The sequence below is a fragment of the Octopus sinensis genome, linkage group LG7 (genome assembly GCF_006345805.1).
Source record: "Octopus sinensis linkage group LG7, ASM634580v1, whole genome shotgun sequence".
Taxonomy (NCBI): Eukaryota; Metazoa; Mollusca; class Cephalopoda; order Octopoda; family Octopodidae; genus Octopus; species Octopus sinensis.
The window spans coordinates 103604507-103617984 of record NC_043003.1 but is presented as its reverse complement, the minus strand read 5'-3'; the positions used below and the strand labels follow the sequence as shown (position 1 = coordinate 103617984).

Here is a 13478-nt window from a genome sequence, read left to right as displayed (position 1 = left end):
GTAGAATTATGCTTTGTATATAACAGATATATAGAACCCTGATTTGTAAATAAAGAAGCTTAGAAGACGATATTTAGTGTGTAGCCGTTAGATAGGAATTTCGTTTGAAACTAATGTACAGAACTATATATACATAATGTACACCGTTTATGTCAAGCAGTATGTTTATATATATATATATATATAACCTATCTATACGAAGAATTATGTTTATGTATAACCATTTACAAAAGTAAGTTTCAATTTTTTTATGCGTATATATATATGGATATATACATGTATATATGTGTATGTATATATAAATGTATATATATGTGTGTGTACATATGTATATATATATAAGTGTATAAGTATATAAATGTGTGTATATATGTATGTATATATGTATATATATATGTGTGTATATACATATGCATATATATATATGTATATATATATATGTAAATAGATATATGTATATATATACATATGTGTATGTATGTGTATATATATATATGTAAATAGATATATGTATATATATATATATGTATATATATATATATATATATATGTGTATATATGTATACATGTATACATATATATGTATATATATATATATATATATATATATATGTGTATATATGTATACATGTATACATATATATGTATATATATATATATTATATATATGTATATATATATGTATGTATATATATATGTATGTATATATATATGTGTGTGTGTGTATATATGTATACATGTATATATATATATATACATATGTATATATATATATGTGTATATATATATATATACACATGTATACATATATATGTATATATACAAATAAGAAAATGGAGAAACAAATTCATTTTGATCATCAACTTGCGGATATTACAATTTCACATTATTTATTAATTATACAAATGGGAACATGAAAATCGAACTAAACATTATACATCAATATATAGTATAATAATAAAAATAAAGATAATACAAATAAACTGCTCCTTACAGCTGTTTCAGCCTATGGCTAAGTGTCAATTCAACTTAAATTGCCTATAGATGCCATTGTAACATAGTCCTAGGCATTAAATATTATATTTGTATGTTTAAATAACCAAAGGCCTCATCAGAGGATATACATAACTAGAAAAGTATAATAATAATATTGATGTATAAAAAACATGCTTCACTTACTATCCAATAAAAACAAGAAAATAAATAATACAACAAATATTCAAAATACATATATATATATATATATATATATATATACATAACCACATATAAAATATACAAATATACATACATAGTAATCACATGTGCAAAATACATAAAGAACAACATTGAACCATATATCACATTACATTGGATTATCATGCTTTGTATAGTCCAGTAAGTGCATTCTAATGTATATATACTACCACTTTTAACAGTACCAACAGTATTGTTGTTTTAACGATAATACTAAACAACATAACAAAAATTCATGAAATAAGGTACTAAGTATAAATATTCACACATACACATATATATATACACATATGCACAAACAAGATATTTGCGTATGAATATATTATACAAACATAATCTAAATAATACTTCACGCATCCGCTTAACACGAATAAGTTAAATTCTAGCATCCAAAACATTCAGTCCAAATTACAAGTCCAGGTAAGGTCAGTTCCACAAAATATGCATATTAGATTTCACAATGTTTACATTCTTGTTATATGGATATTAAAATTAATACATCCACATAATCAAATAAATTTAATTTTTAAAAAACATAGTAGTAACTTAAACTCCATGTCCAAGTTTGATTTAGTCCAAAGTTTGCGTTAAAGTATGCATATTAAATATATAAAGATATTTAAAATTATATTGGGGGTTAGGGAGCAGTCATTTAAATTATTGGCTATTTAACCTATGCATATTAAATATTTCAAATATATTAGGGTTTAGGGTGTGGTCACGTAAATTCTTGAACTATTTCCTATTGGCTAATTCATTTAAACGCATCTGTTAGGCCCGTTTCAAAACAATATGGGGTCAGAAAGTTAGTTAAACTGATCATAATAGTTTATCTAAACCAAATAAAATGTTGACTAAAAGTACATTCATTTATATGTTAAAACTTGGATAGCAGTATATTGGATAACTGATATCCCATAGTGGGTTACTTTCATAACCCCTATCTTACTTTGTAATATATATGTATATATATATGTCTATATATATGTATATATATATATATATATGTATATATATGTGTATATATATGTGTGTGTATATATGTTTATATAAATAGATGTGTGTATTTTTCCCTATAACTTTTTCTAAACAATATTAATAGCGTTCAGTTAATTACTATACATATCCATCATTTTTTGTTAAAATGTCTTATTGATATATTTCATTTTTTCACTTGCCTGAAGAGAAGATTACATTGTTTTACACTATTTTATTCATTTGGAATAATATCAGTGATATCATCGAAACAGGTGTCGGAAGTAAAAGAATTACAATAACACCTACATTAAACTCCATTTATTTAATTATATATATATATATATATATATATACGTGTGTGTTTGTATGTATATATATATATGTATATGTATGTATATCTATATGTGTATGTATGTATATCTATATGTAAGTATGTGTATGTATATATATGTATGTATATTACTCTTACTCTTTTACTTGTTTCAGTCATTTGACTGCGGCCATGCTGGAGCACCACCTTTAACCGAGCAACTTGACCCCGGGACTTATTCTTTTGTAAGCCCAGTACTTATTCTATCGGTCTCTTTTGCCGAACCGCTAAGTAACGGGGACATAAACACACCAGCATTGGGTGTGAAGCAATGCTAGGGGGACAAAGACAGACACACAAACACACACATGCATATACATATATACGACGGGCCTCTTTCAGTTTCCGTCTACCAAATCCACTCACAAGGCTTTGGTCGGCCCAAGGCTATAGTAGAAGACACTTGCCCAAGATGCCACGCAGTGGGACTGAACCCAGAACCATGTGGTTGGTAGACAAGCTACTTACCACACAGCCACTCCTGCGTCTATATATGTATGCGTATATATATATATATATATATGTGTATGTATATATTTATGTATATGTATATATATATATGTATGTATATATGTATGTATGTATATATTTATGTATATATGTATGTATATATTTATGTATATATGTATGTATATATTTATGTATATGTATATATATATATGTGTATATATATATGTATGTATATATGTGTGTATATATATATGTATGTATATATATGTATATATTTATATATGTATGTATATATGAGTATATGTATGTGTTTATGTATATATATGTATATGTGTATATATGTATGGACATAACAACAGGTGTCTTTCAACTGGGGACGAATTGAATTCAGCTGACGTGTGTGGAAATGAAGCCTTATGGCAGGGATACAAAACTTTCACACGGGGGTCAATATCGATGTGGCAGCTGAATTCGATTCATCCCCAGTCGAAAGCCACCTGTTGTTATGTCCTGTTATTATTTCTTTAATTATTTTTAGTGCATTTTGTAATTATTTTTGTGTAACATCGTCTTTTTTTCCGTCCTTGTTTTCGTATACATTCGATGCTGTCTTCCAAGAATCTAATGCTCTTAGCTTAGTTTCTATATGCATGTATATATATATATATATATATATATATCTGTGTGTATATATATATATGTGTGTGTGTATATATATATATATGTGTGTGTGTATATATATATATATATATATATATATGTGTGTGTATATATATATGTATATGTGTATGTATGTATATGTATGTATATATGTATGTGTATATACGTATCTTTGTATATGTATACTTGCACTATGACCCGGCAACGCTGGGTCACAGTGCTAGTGCATGCATATACATCTGCGTGCATGCGCACATACACACGAGTACTGTCCAAATCTCCGACCAACCACATGCTGCCAGCTGTTATTCAATTGGCGTATCAAGTTTCAGGCATTTTAATTGGATAAAAAATTCACAAAAAGGTCACTTCTGTTGATTTTTTAATGGCTTTGCGGGGTGACTGGGGAAATGTTAAGATGTGCATGAGCACCCTTGGATGGTTTTGAATGACCATAGAAAGTGCGAGCCCTCTAACTGAAAAATTGTGGATTTGTTGAAAGGACACGCACACAGACATTTTGCCGTTTATATATATAGAGTTATGTATGTAAGTATATATGCATCATCATCGTTTAACGTCCGTTTTCCATGCTAGCATGGGTTGGATGGCTCGACTGGGATCTGGGAAGCCAGAAGGCTGCATCACGCTCCAGTCTGATCTGGCAGTGTTTCTACAGCTGTATGTCCTTCCTAGCACCAATCACTCCATGAGTGTAGTGTGTGCTTTTACGTGCCACCGGCACAGGTGCCAGGCAAGGCTCGCAACGGCCACGATCGGATTGGTGCTTTTTACATGCCACCGGCACGGAAGCCACTCAAGGTGCCGCTGGCATCGGCCGCGTTTGGATGGTGCTTTTTATGATGGGAAGGGTCTTCCTATGATGCTGACATGCAGTGTCTGTGCAATACCCTGCCTCGGTAAAGCTGGACTCAAGAGTCATCTTCGTAGTCATAAAACGAGACAGATGAGTGACAACCTAGCCACTGGTGGTAGTGTAACACACCATAATAATCATATCTGTCGGGCATGTGGAAGAGAGTGTAATTCGGCAGGAGGACTTAAACGACATGCAAAGGTACATGAAGCCCAGTTACAACAACAGCCAGCTATTACCGGTAAAGGTTTTAGTGGCCAATTCTGTATGAGCCATTGTAGATCTTTAGTTGGGCTAAAAAGTCACATTCGATCACAGCACCAGTAACAGTTAAGCTTCGTGCAATGGCCATACTCAATAACGAGGAGGAAGCCATCATATATATGTATGTATATATATATATGTATATGTATGTATATATATATATGTATGTATGTATGTTTGTATATATATATGTATGTATGTACATATGTATATACATATGTATGTACATATGTATATACATATGTATGTATGTATGTGTATATGTATATATATGTATGTACATATGTATATATATATGTATGTATGTATATATGTATGTATATATATGTATGTATGTATATATGTATGTACATCTATATATATATGTAAGTATATATATATATATATGTATGTATGTATATATGTATGTACATCTATATATATATGTAAGTATATATATATATATATATATATATATATATATATATGTGTGTATGCATGTATATATATATATATGTATATATATATTGTTTGTGGGTGTGAGAGTTTGTACATGTAGATATAGGTTCAGACATGTATGTACGCATATATACATATGCTTACGCAGGTATATATGATAGACTATTTATGAAGCCATAGATTTTTTTATGTTTTCATACATAAGTATCCATAATTGTGGAAAGATATACATACATATATTCACAGGTGGGGAGATTAGGGTATGGGTTGGGGCCAGTATGGTTTTATATGGATATAATGGTGTACATACATCGATAAGGATGTGAATGTATATCTATTTAGTATTAGAATTAGTATAGGAGCATATAGAGATCTGTAAATATATTTTATATGTATGATTGCTGGAGCATGAGTATAGATAGGTACAGATAAGAATACCCCATCATTCTGGTCTTCCAATGGTATGTTGCCTCATGCTCCTACTAATAAAACTATACATAAACCCAGCTCATGCTCTAAGGATAGAAACCCCTCTGTTAATGGATTTTTAGAAAATACACGCATGATTAGCTAATGATATATACCAGCACTTAGCAATTAAATTGCGCCCTACTAATTGAGCAGAGTAATAACAATATGGAACACTATCCAATGGGATAAATTAAAAAATATATGGATTAAATTATAAAAATAAACCAGGTAATTGAGATTAATATAGTGTAATTTACTAAAGCTAAACTGCCTAATACATCAGAAGTCGTAGATGTCTCACTCCATAGCTACCGCATTTACCCGAATAAAACACCTATCTGCATCTACATTTGCTATTTCCTCTTCCCTCGAACCTAAATTGAATATTATCCAAATACAGAATCAATTATTTAATTTATTAGCTGGAAATGCTTGGGTTACCCCACTTTATATGTACACGGATTTACCTATTTCTTTACTACCCACAAGGGGCTAAACATAGAAGGGACAAACATGGACGGACATAGGTATTAAGTCAATTACATCGACCTCCAGTGCGTAACTGGTACTTAATTTATTGACCCCGAAAGGATGAAAGGCAAAGTCGACCTCGGCGGAATTTGAGCTCAGAATGTAACGGCAGACGAAATACCGCTAAGCATTTCGCCCGGCACGCTAACGTTTCTGCCAGCTCGCCGCCTTTAAATTTACACGGATTTACCGTTTGATGTATGTGTGTGTGTAAGTGTATATATATATATATATATATGTGTGTGTGTGTGTGTATATATATATATATATATATATATATATATATACATACACATATATACATGTAAACATTTTTCTTCAAACTACTGCCCTTCTTTAAATTAAATACTGAACTAAGCACTTAAATAATTTAATGCTATAAGTCAGTGCCATCCATTTAATAATTTATATCCATAATTTTATATTTTACTAGTATAGGTTTTAGCAATAAACTATAACTCAGAAAAACAAGCAATTGATCCGGTTCATTCCATTTGTTGTCCCTTGTCAGAAAATCCTCCTTATTACGCCTTCTGACAAAAATGAATTCTCTGTCCTTCTATATTATGTTTAAACAATATAGCTGATTCCCCTGAAAGATAGATATATATTTTACTTATGCTGTCTCTTAAGATCATATCCCCTTAGTCATATTGCTTTAGTTATCGTACTCACTCACTCATTTATTTACTTGTCTAAATTTAATTTAATTTAACTTAATTTAATCTAGTTTGAATGTTATTTTGCTCTCCTACTTGCCTGTAGTGGCCACGGTTTTTTTTTATCCATTTATTTTTTATAAAAACCTCATAGGTAATAATTATTATTAAAATTATAATTAAGGATATCTAAAAGATCACCATTCACTTGAATATAATATAAAAAAACATTAAAATATTGTCTGTTTAAAGAAAGCTAAAATACAAATATTTACTGTGCAAACAACTTACATTTTTGAAATCATTCTGTTAAAAATATTTCTAAATTATTAAAATATTGTGTATGTCAAAAAGTTGGCATTTTTTTTCTTAGAGAGTGCGAAGGCTGTGTTTGTGTATATGTTACAGATAGCGGACATGTATTTGTGTTGATTGACAAGCCATGACATTCATTATATGTGTGTGTATTGACGTCATGGAAGCCATGTTTTTTTTTGTCAAGAAATAAAAAACAAAAATTGTGGGTAATCGTTTTCATTAATAAATAGAGGTCCAAATGTTACAAAAATTTATATTGCACTGCCGAAGGTAAGTATGAAAATAAATATGCAAAGCTAATTAAGATAAGATATACTATTTCTGAGATATTTTGGGTACACACAAACATCTCTTAGAGTTTTAGTATTATTAAGATATATGTAATGTGTGTATGAATGTATAATATGTATATATATATATATATATATATATATATAGATATATATACACATACACAGTTGTGGCCAAAAGTTTGGAACATTTTTTTTTTCAAATTAAAATTGTCATGCCCATGTACAATTTGATTCAAATATAACTTTGGGCATTTAATATAAAAATTCTAATTTGTCTTTGAGAAAAATAAGTTTGATTTTCAAAATCTGCATCCCAAGGACAGTGTTGTCCGTAAATAATAAAATATAACTTGCTATGAGAAATAAGTTCACTTTTAGAGCTACAAATGTGTATCTGTCACCATCAATCTATCTCTATCACAATCTAATACTGTCAGTATGAACAGTGATTTTTTGTTTATAATCAGGGAACACCAGTGAAGATGAGAGGAAATATGACCTCTTCACTCTTACACACACGTTGGTTTCCATCCACTGCTTTTAACTTCAAAGGTATTGGTCCGATCTGCAGCTATAGTATAGGATGTCAGCCTACACTGTCCATGTGGTTCCAAAGCAAACTTAATCATTCAGCCACATCATCATCATCATCATCATCATTTAGCGTCCGTTTTCCATGCTAGCATGGGTTGGACGGTTCTACTGGGGTCTGTGAAGCCAGAAGGCTTCATCAGGCCCAGTCAAATCTGGCAGTGTTTCTACAGCTGGATGCCCTTCCTAACGCCAACCACTCCGTGAGTGTAGTGGGTGCTTTTTATGTGCCACCCGCACTGGTGCCAGACAGAGCTGGCAAATGGCCACGAACGGATGGTGCTTTTTATGTGCCACCGGCACGAGGGCCAGGCGAGGCTGGCAACGGACACGAAACGGGGCGGTGCTGGCAACGGTCGCGAAACGGAAAGTTCTCTTACATGCCACCGGCACTGGTAACACATCTGCAATTTCCATTGATCGATTTCCATTGATCGATTTCGATTATATTATATATATATATATATAGATATATATACACATACACAGTTGTGGCCAAAAGTTTGGAACATTTTTTTTTTCAAATTAAAATTGTCATGCCCATGTACAATTTGATTCAAATATAACTTTGGGCATTTAATATAAAAATTCTAATTTGTCTTTGAGAAAAATAAGTTTGATTTTCAAAATCTGCATCCCAAGGACAGTGTTGTCCGTAAATAATAAAATATAACTTGCTATGAGAAATAAGTTCACTTTTAGAGCTACAAATGTGTATCTGTCACCATCAATCTATCTCTATCACAATCTAATACTGTCAGTATGAACAGTGATTTTTTGTTTATAATCAGGGAACACCAGTGAAGATGAGAGGAAATATGACCTCTTCACTCTTACACACACGTTGGTTTCCATCCACTGCTTTTAACTTCAAAGGTATTGGTCCGATCTGCAGCTATAGTATAGGATGTCAGCCTACACTGTCCATGTGGTTCCAAAGCAAACTTAATCATTCAGCCACATCATCATCATCATCATCATCATTTAGCGTCCGTTTTCCATGCTAGCATGGGTTGGACGGTTCTACTGGGGTCTGTGAAGCCAGAAGGCTTCATCAGGCCCAGTCAAATCTGGCAGTGTTTCTACGGCTGGATGCCCTTCCTAACGCCAACCACTCCGTGAGTGTAGTGGGTGCTTTTTATGTGCCACCCGCACTGGTGCCAGACAGAGCTGGCAAACGGCCACGAACGGATGGTGCTTTTTATGTGCCACTGGCACGAGGGCCAGGCGAGGCTGGCAACGGACACGAAACGGGGCGGTGCTGGCAACGGTCGCGAAACGGAAAGTTCTCTTACATGCCACCGGCACTGGTAACACATCTGCAATTTCCATTGATCGATTTCCATTGATCGATTTCGATTATATTATATATAATTATATATATAATAGTTTTAAATATATCAGTATATAAATTGCATTTATATTTGGATATTCTTTATATACATTATAGTCTATGCATTTATATATTTTATCGTCATTATTCACCCCACCATGACCACGGGTTTAAAGCTCAAAAAATTTTTTAAATCAAAGAATTATTCTTTAATATTAAATCATCTATGCTTGCATGTGGTGGAAGATTTGATATGCCTAAAGACTGTATTGTGCTTCACTGACTGGTTTGGCATTTTTACAGCCAATGCCCTTCCTAATTCTAACCACTTTACAGTGTGTACAGGGTGTTTTTTATATGGTACCAGCACTAGTGAGACTAAGATCCTTTCAATTGAGTGTTGCTCCAGAAAGAGGAAAGTGGCTTTATGTTTAGAGGTGAAAGGATAAAGTTTGAGAGAAGGGGCCATTATAAAAGAGGGGGGTAGAGCTGGAAAAAGATAGTGGTGATAAAATCTCCTAGTGGACTCTCAAATTATAATGAGAATAGGAATGGGGACAGTTGAGTAGGGAGTGTAGGTGCATAGAGGTTGCAAGAATGTATGGGAAGAGTGAGGAATGGTTAGAGATGGGATATAGGTGAGAGGGCAAACAGAAGAAAGAACAAGGGTTGAAGAGTGGTTGATGATAAATATGCATTGGGAAGCTAAGGAAGAGTAGGTGAAGAGTCTTAATCTAATTTGGTTTTGTCAGTCATCAAGACTCCTGGACATCCTTGAGCCTAGTTGAAAAAATCAGGTAAACAAAACATTTACTGATTTCTGTATATCATAGTGTGTGTACCTGTGTAATGGCACCAGCTGTAATACTTTGTGTCAGAGAAACTCTTCAAAGAGACTTGTGTGTTGCAAAAGCAACAGGAATGAAAATTGATAAAAATATGGGGAGAAGTAAGGGCTGATGTGGGGCTGCTAGGCTTTAATAAGGTGACAAAGGACCGTCAATGTGTTGAATTTTGTCCAACCATTGCCAGCTTGGAAAAGCATATGTAAAATTGATACACACACACAAACAACAACATATAAATATATCTAATGCTCTTTCTGTATTTCATTTCAGTGCTTCAGACAACAAGAGAAGCTACAAAGGTGAGTATTGCCACTGTTCTGTGGAAACTTGTTCACTTATAAAATGGGTCGGATAAGTCTGCAAATCATATAATTACATAGCGTGCAGGCATTTTGAAAATAGCTCACAGAGTGGTGATTGTACCCTGCATAGATATGGGCTGCACTTTGGCAAAGAACAACACCCATTCAGCTACCCTACCAGGGATACAGCATAATCATGGGACTGCAGCATGGCAGATTGGGAAGAGGTAGTGGAAGAGCACAAGTGAGCCAATGGTGCTTCTTTCATTGATGTTGAGCAGGGAATCCTAGAAGATCAATGGTCAGGATCAGTGAGCTCCGTCAAGAGGGTGACTGCAACGCATCCTTAGGGGTGACGTCCATACCTGTGTAATCAGGTGAAGAAAGATTCACACGGACTCAAACTTCCAATTTAAATTCACAATAATGGAATTGGATGGTGACAGAGAGTCATGGGAATGCTGCGAAAGCAGCATAAAAAATACATAGTGTGCCAGCTATATATACTCATTTGTACAGATATCTACTTCTATCCTTTTACCAGCTGAAAAATAGTGAAGGCTTTATACCAAGGAACCTGTGGGGCTTTGTTCTCAAATTTGGTTTCCATAGTGTTAGCTGAATGAAAGAGGAATCATTCTCTAGTCTGTTAAAGATTACTTTCCCTGAAAGCCTCATACATATATTTGCAACAGGTAAGTAAAATGAGGTAATATAAAAATGTGTAAAACAATATAAAATGTATAAAACTGTTTTCTATGCCTCTATCGTATACTCTGACTTCTCATCATTTGGCATAATGCCACCTCCCTCAATACTACACCACCTCTTAGCAAGTTACTTGGTGCTAGTACCATGTAAAAAGCTCTCAGTACACTCTGTAAAGTAACTGATGTTAAGAAGGGTATCGAGATACGAAAACCATGCCAAGGCAGACAATGGAGCTTGATGCAGTCCATCTTGTGTCAAACCATCCAACTTATGTCAACATGGAAAGTGGATATTAAATGATGATGATGATGGGTTTCTATTTGTGAAACTCAAGCACATTTATGACTTATAATGAGTAGTGTAATGCTCTGTTGGTGTTTGTAGGAACTTTGTGGTTAGGATTTCAATGGCAATAGTTAAATATTGCTTTTGATTTGGAACCTGTGACCATATATAAGTACACACATGTTCTTTGGTTATTTAGTTTGGTTTAATTGTTGTAGCCAAGTCCATGTTGAAGGAAAACTTTCAAAACGTATATACTCTTTTACTAGTTTCAGATAGAGGACTGCAGCCAGTTAGTAGAATATGGGCAAAATACTCTACTCACTTGAATCTCAACTGAATGCTGGAATATGGTTTGGGAACTTATGCCAACAACCATAGGCATTTCTCTAGGTTAATAGACTGGCATAGTTTGGTTTCAAAAATCATCATGGAACTTTATGCTTTTGAATTTAGCTGATAAGTATCCTACAAGGGTTGGCTGAAAAGTTCATAAGCTAACCAAGATACTCTCATAGAATGTAACCAAATGAGGTTTATTTTCCAACATAGTCCACATTGCAGTTCACACAGTTTTCTATTGGGGTTGGAGTGTTCCCTTTTGGTTTAAAAGCTTCCATCCTGTTGGTCAACATAGTCATCAACAGCAAATATGACATCATCATCATTATGAAAGTGGTTCCCAGCCAAGTGTTTTTCTCATGTTGGAGAACAGATGATAGTCAGATGGGGCAAAATCAGAAGAATAGGGAGGCTGATCAACAAATTTAAAGTGACAGTCATGCAGAGCAGCCTTTGAAACCAGGGACTTGTGTGCTGGTGAACTGTCTTGATGAAACAATTTTCCTGGGGTTTTGGTCTTGATAGCCTCTTGTAACTGCCTCAGCAAGTTGGCACAGTACTCTCCATTGATGGTGTGGCCCTTTTCAAGATAATCAATAAACACAATGCGTTTTGCATCCCAAAAGACGGAGGCCATCACCTTTCCTGCTGGTGAAACGATTTTGGCCTTCTTTGGAGCAGTTGAGGTGGTGTGTTTCCACTGCATGGATTGTTTCTTTGTCTCTAGCTCAAAGTGATGAACCCAGCACTCATCTTGGATTAGGAAACCAGTTGGATCTGCTTCAGTGTCAGATTTTCCTATGATGTGATGAGCCTAGTGCGCTTTTGATCAGGTGTCAGAAGCCATGGTACTCACTGAGCAGAAACTTTTGCCATAGTGCAGAATATTTTCAAGTCTCTCATGCAACTTTCTCATAGCATTGGCTATTCGATTTATAGCCAATTGCCTGTCATCCATCACCATGTGGTGAACACGATCAATGTTTTCATTGGTGTTGACATTTGCAGGATGTTCAGACGTTGGGTCATCTTCAAGACTCTCTGTTCCCCTCCTAAATTCAGCTGCCCACTTTTGTGCTGTTGATAAAGCTGGAGTGTCATTCTCTAGTGTTGCAACCATGTTAGCATGAATGTTTTCGGGGGCTAAACACTTTTTCTGCAGGTACTTGTTAAAAGCATAATGCCAAATTTTGTCTATATATATATATATATATATATATAGCCTATACAATTTCTACTTGACATTTTGTGTTGTCTGTGTCTGCTTGGTTAGATGATGGAAGCTGTTATGAATATATGGCAAACAGTTTCCCAACCACATGGTTTTGGGTTCAGTCCCACTGTGTAGCACCTTGGGCAAGTGTCTTCTACTATAGCCCTAGGTCAATCAAAACTTTGAGAGTATTTGGTAGACAAACTGAAAGAAGCCTCTTGTGTGTGTTTGTGTTTCCTTGTCTTAATGAAGGGTTAATGTCATACACGCAGTCATTCATTTCCAATATTCTGCTAAAACTTGTCTAA

At 33.8% G+C, this 13478-nt stretch overlaps 1 protein-coding gene across 1 annotated transcript in view; it reads left to right on the top strand.

Annotated features, from left to right (window-relative positions):
* Positions 1–13478, top strand: part of LOC115214024 (dnaJ homolog subfamily C member 25 homolog) — a 52605-nt gene that overhangs the window by 780 nt on the left and 38347 nt on the right. The window contains exon 2 of the mRNA XM_029783045.2: positions 10588–10616. Within this exon, the coding sequence (XP_029638905.2) occupies positions 10588–10616 (29 nt within the window). The remainder of the gene's footprint in view (positions 1–10587; positions 10617–13478) is intronic.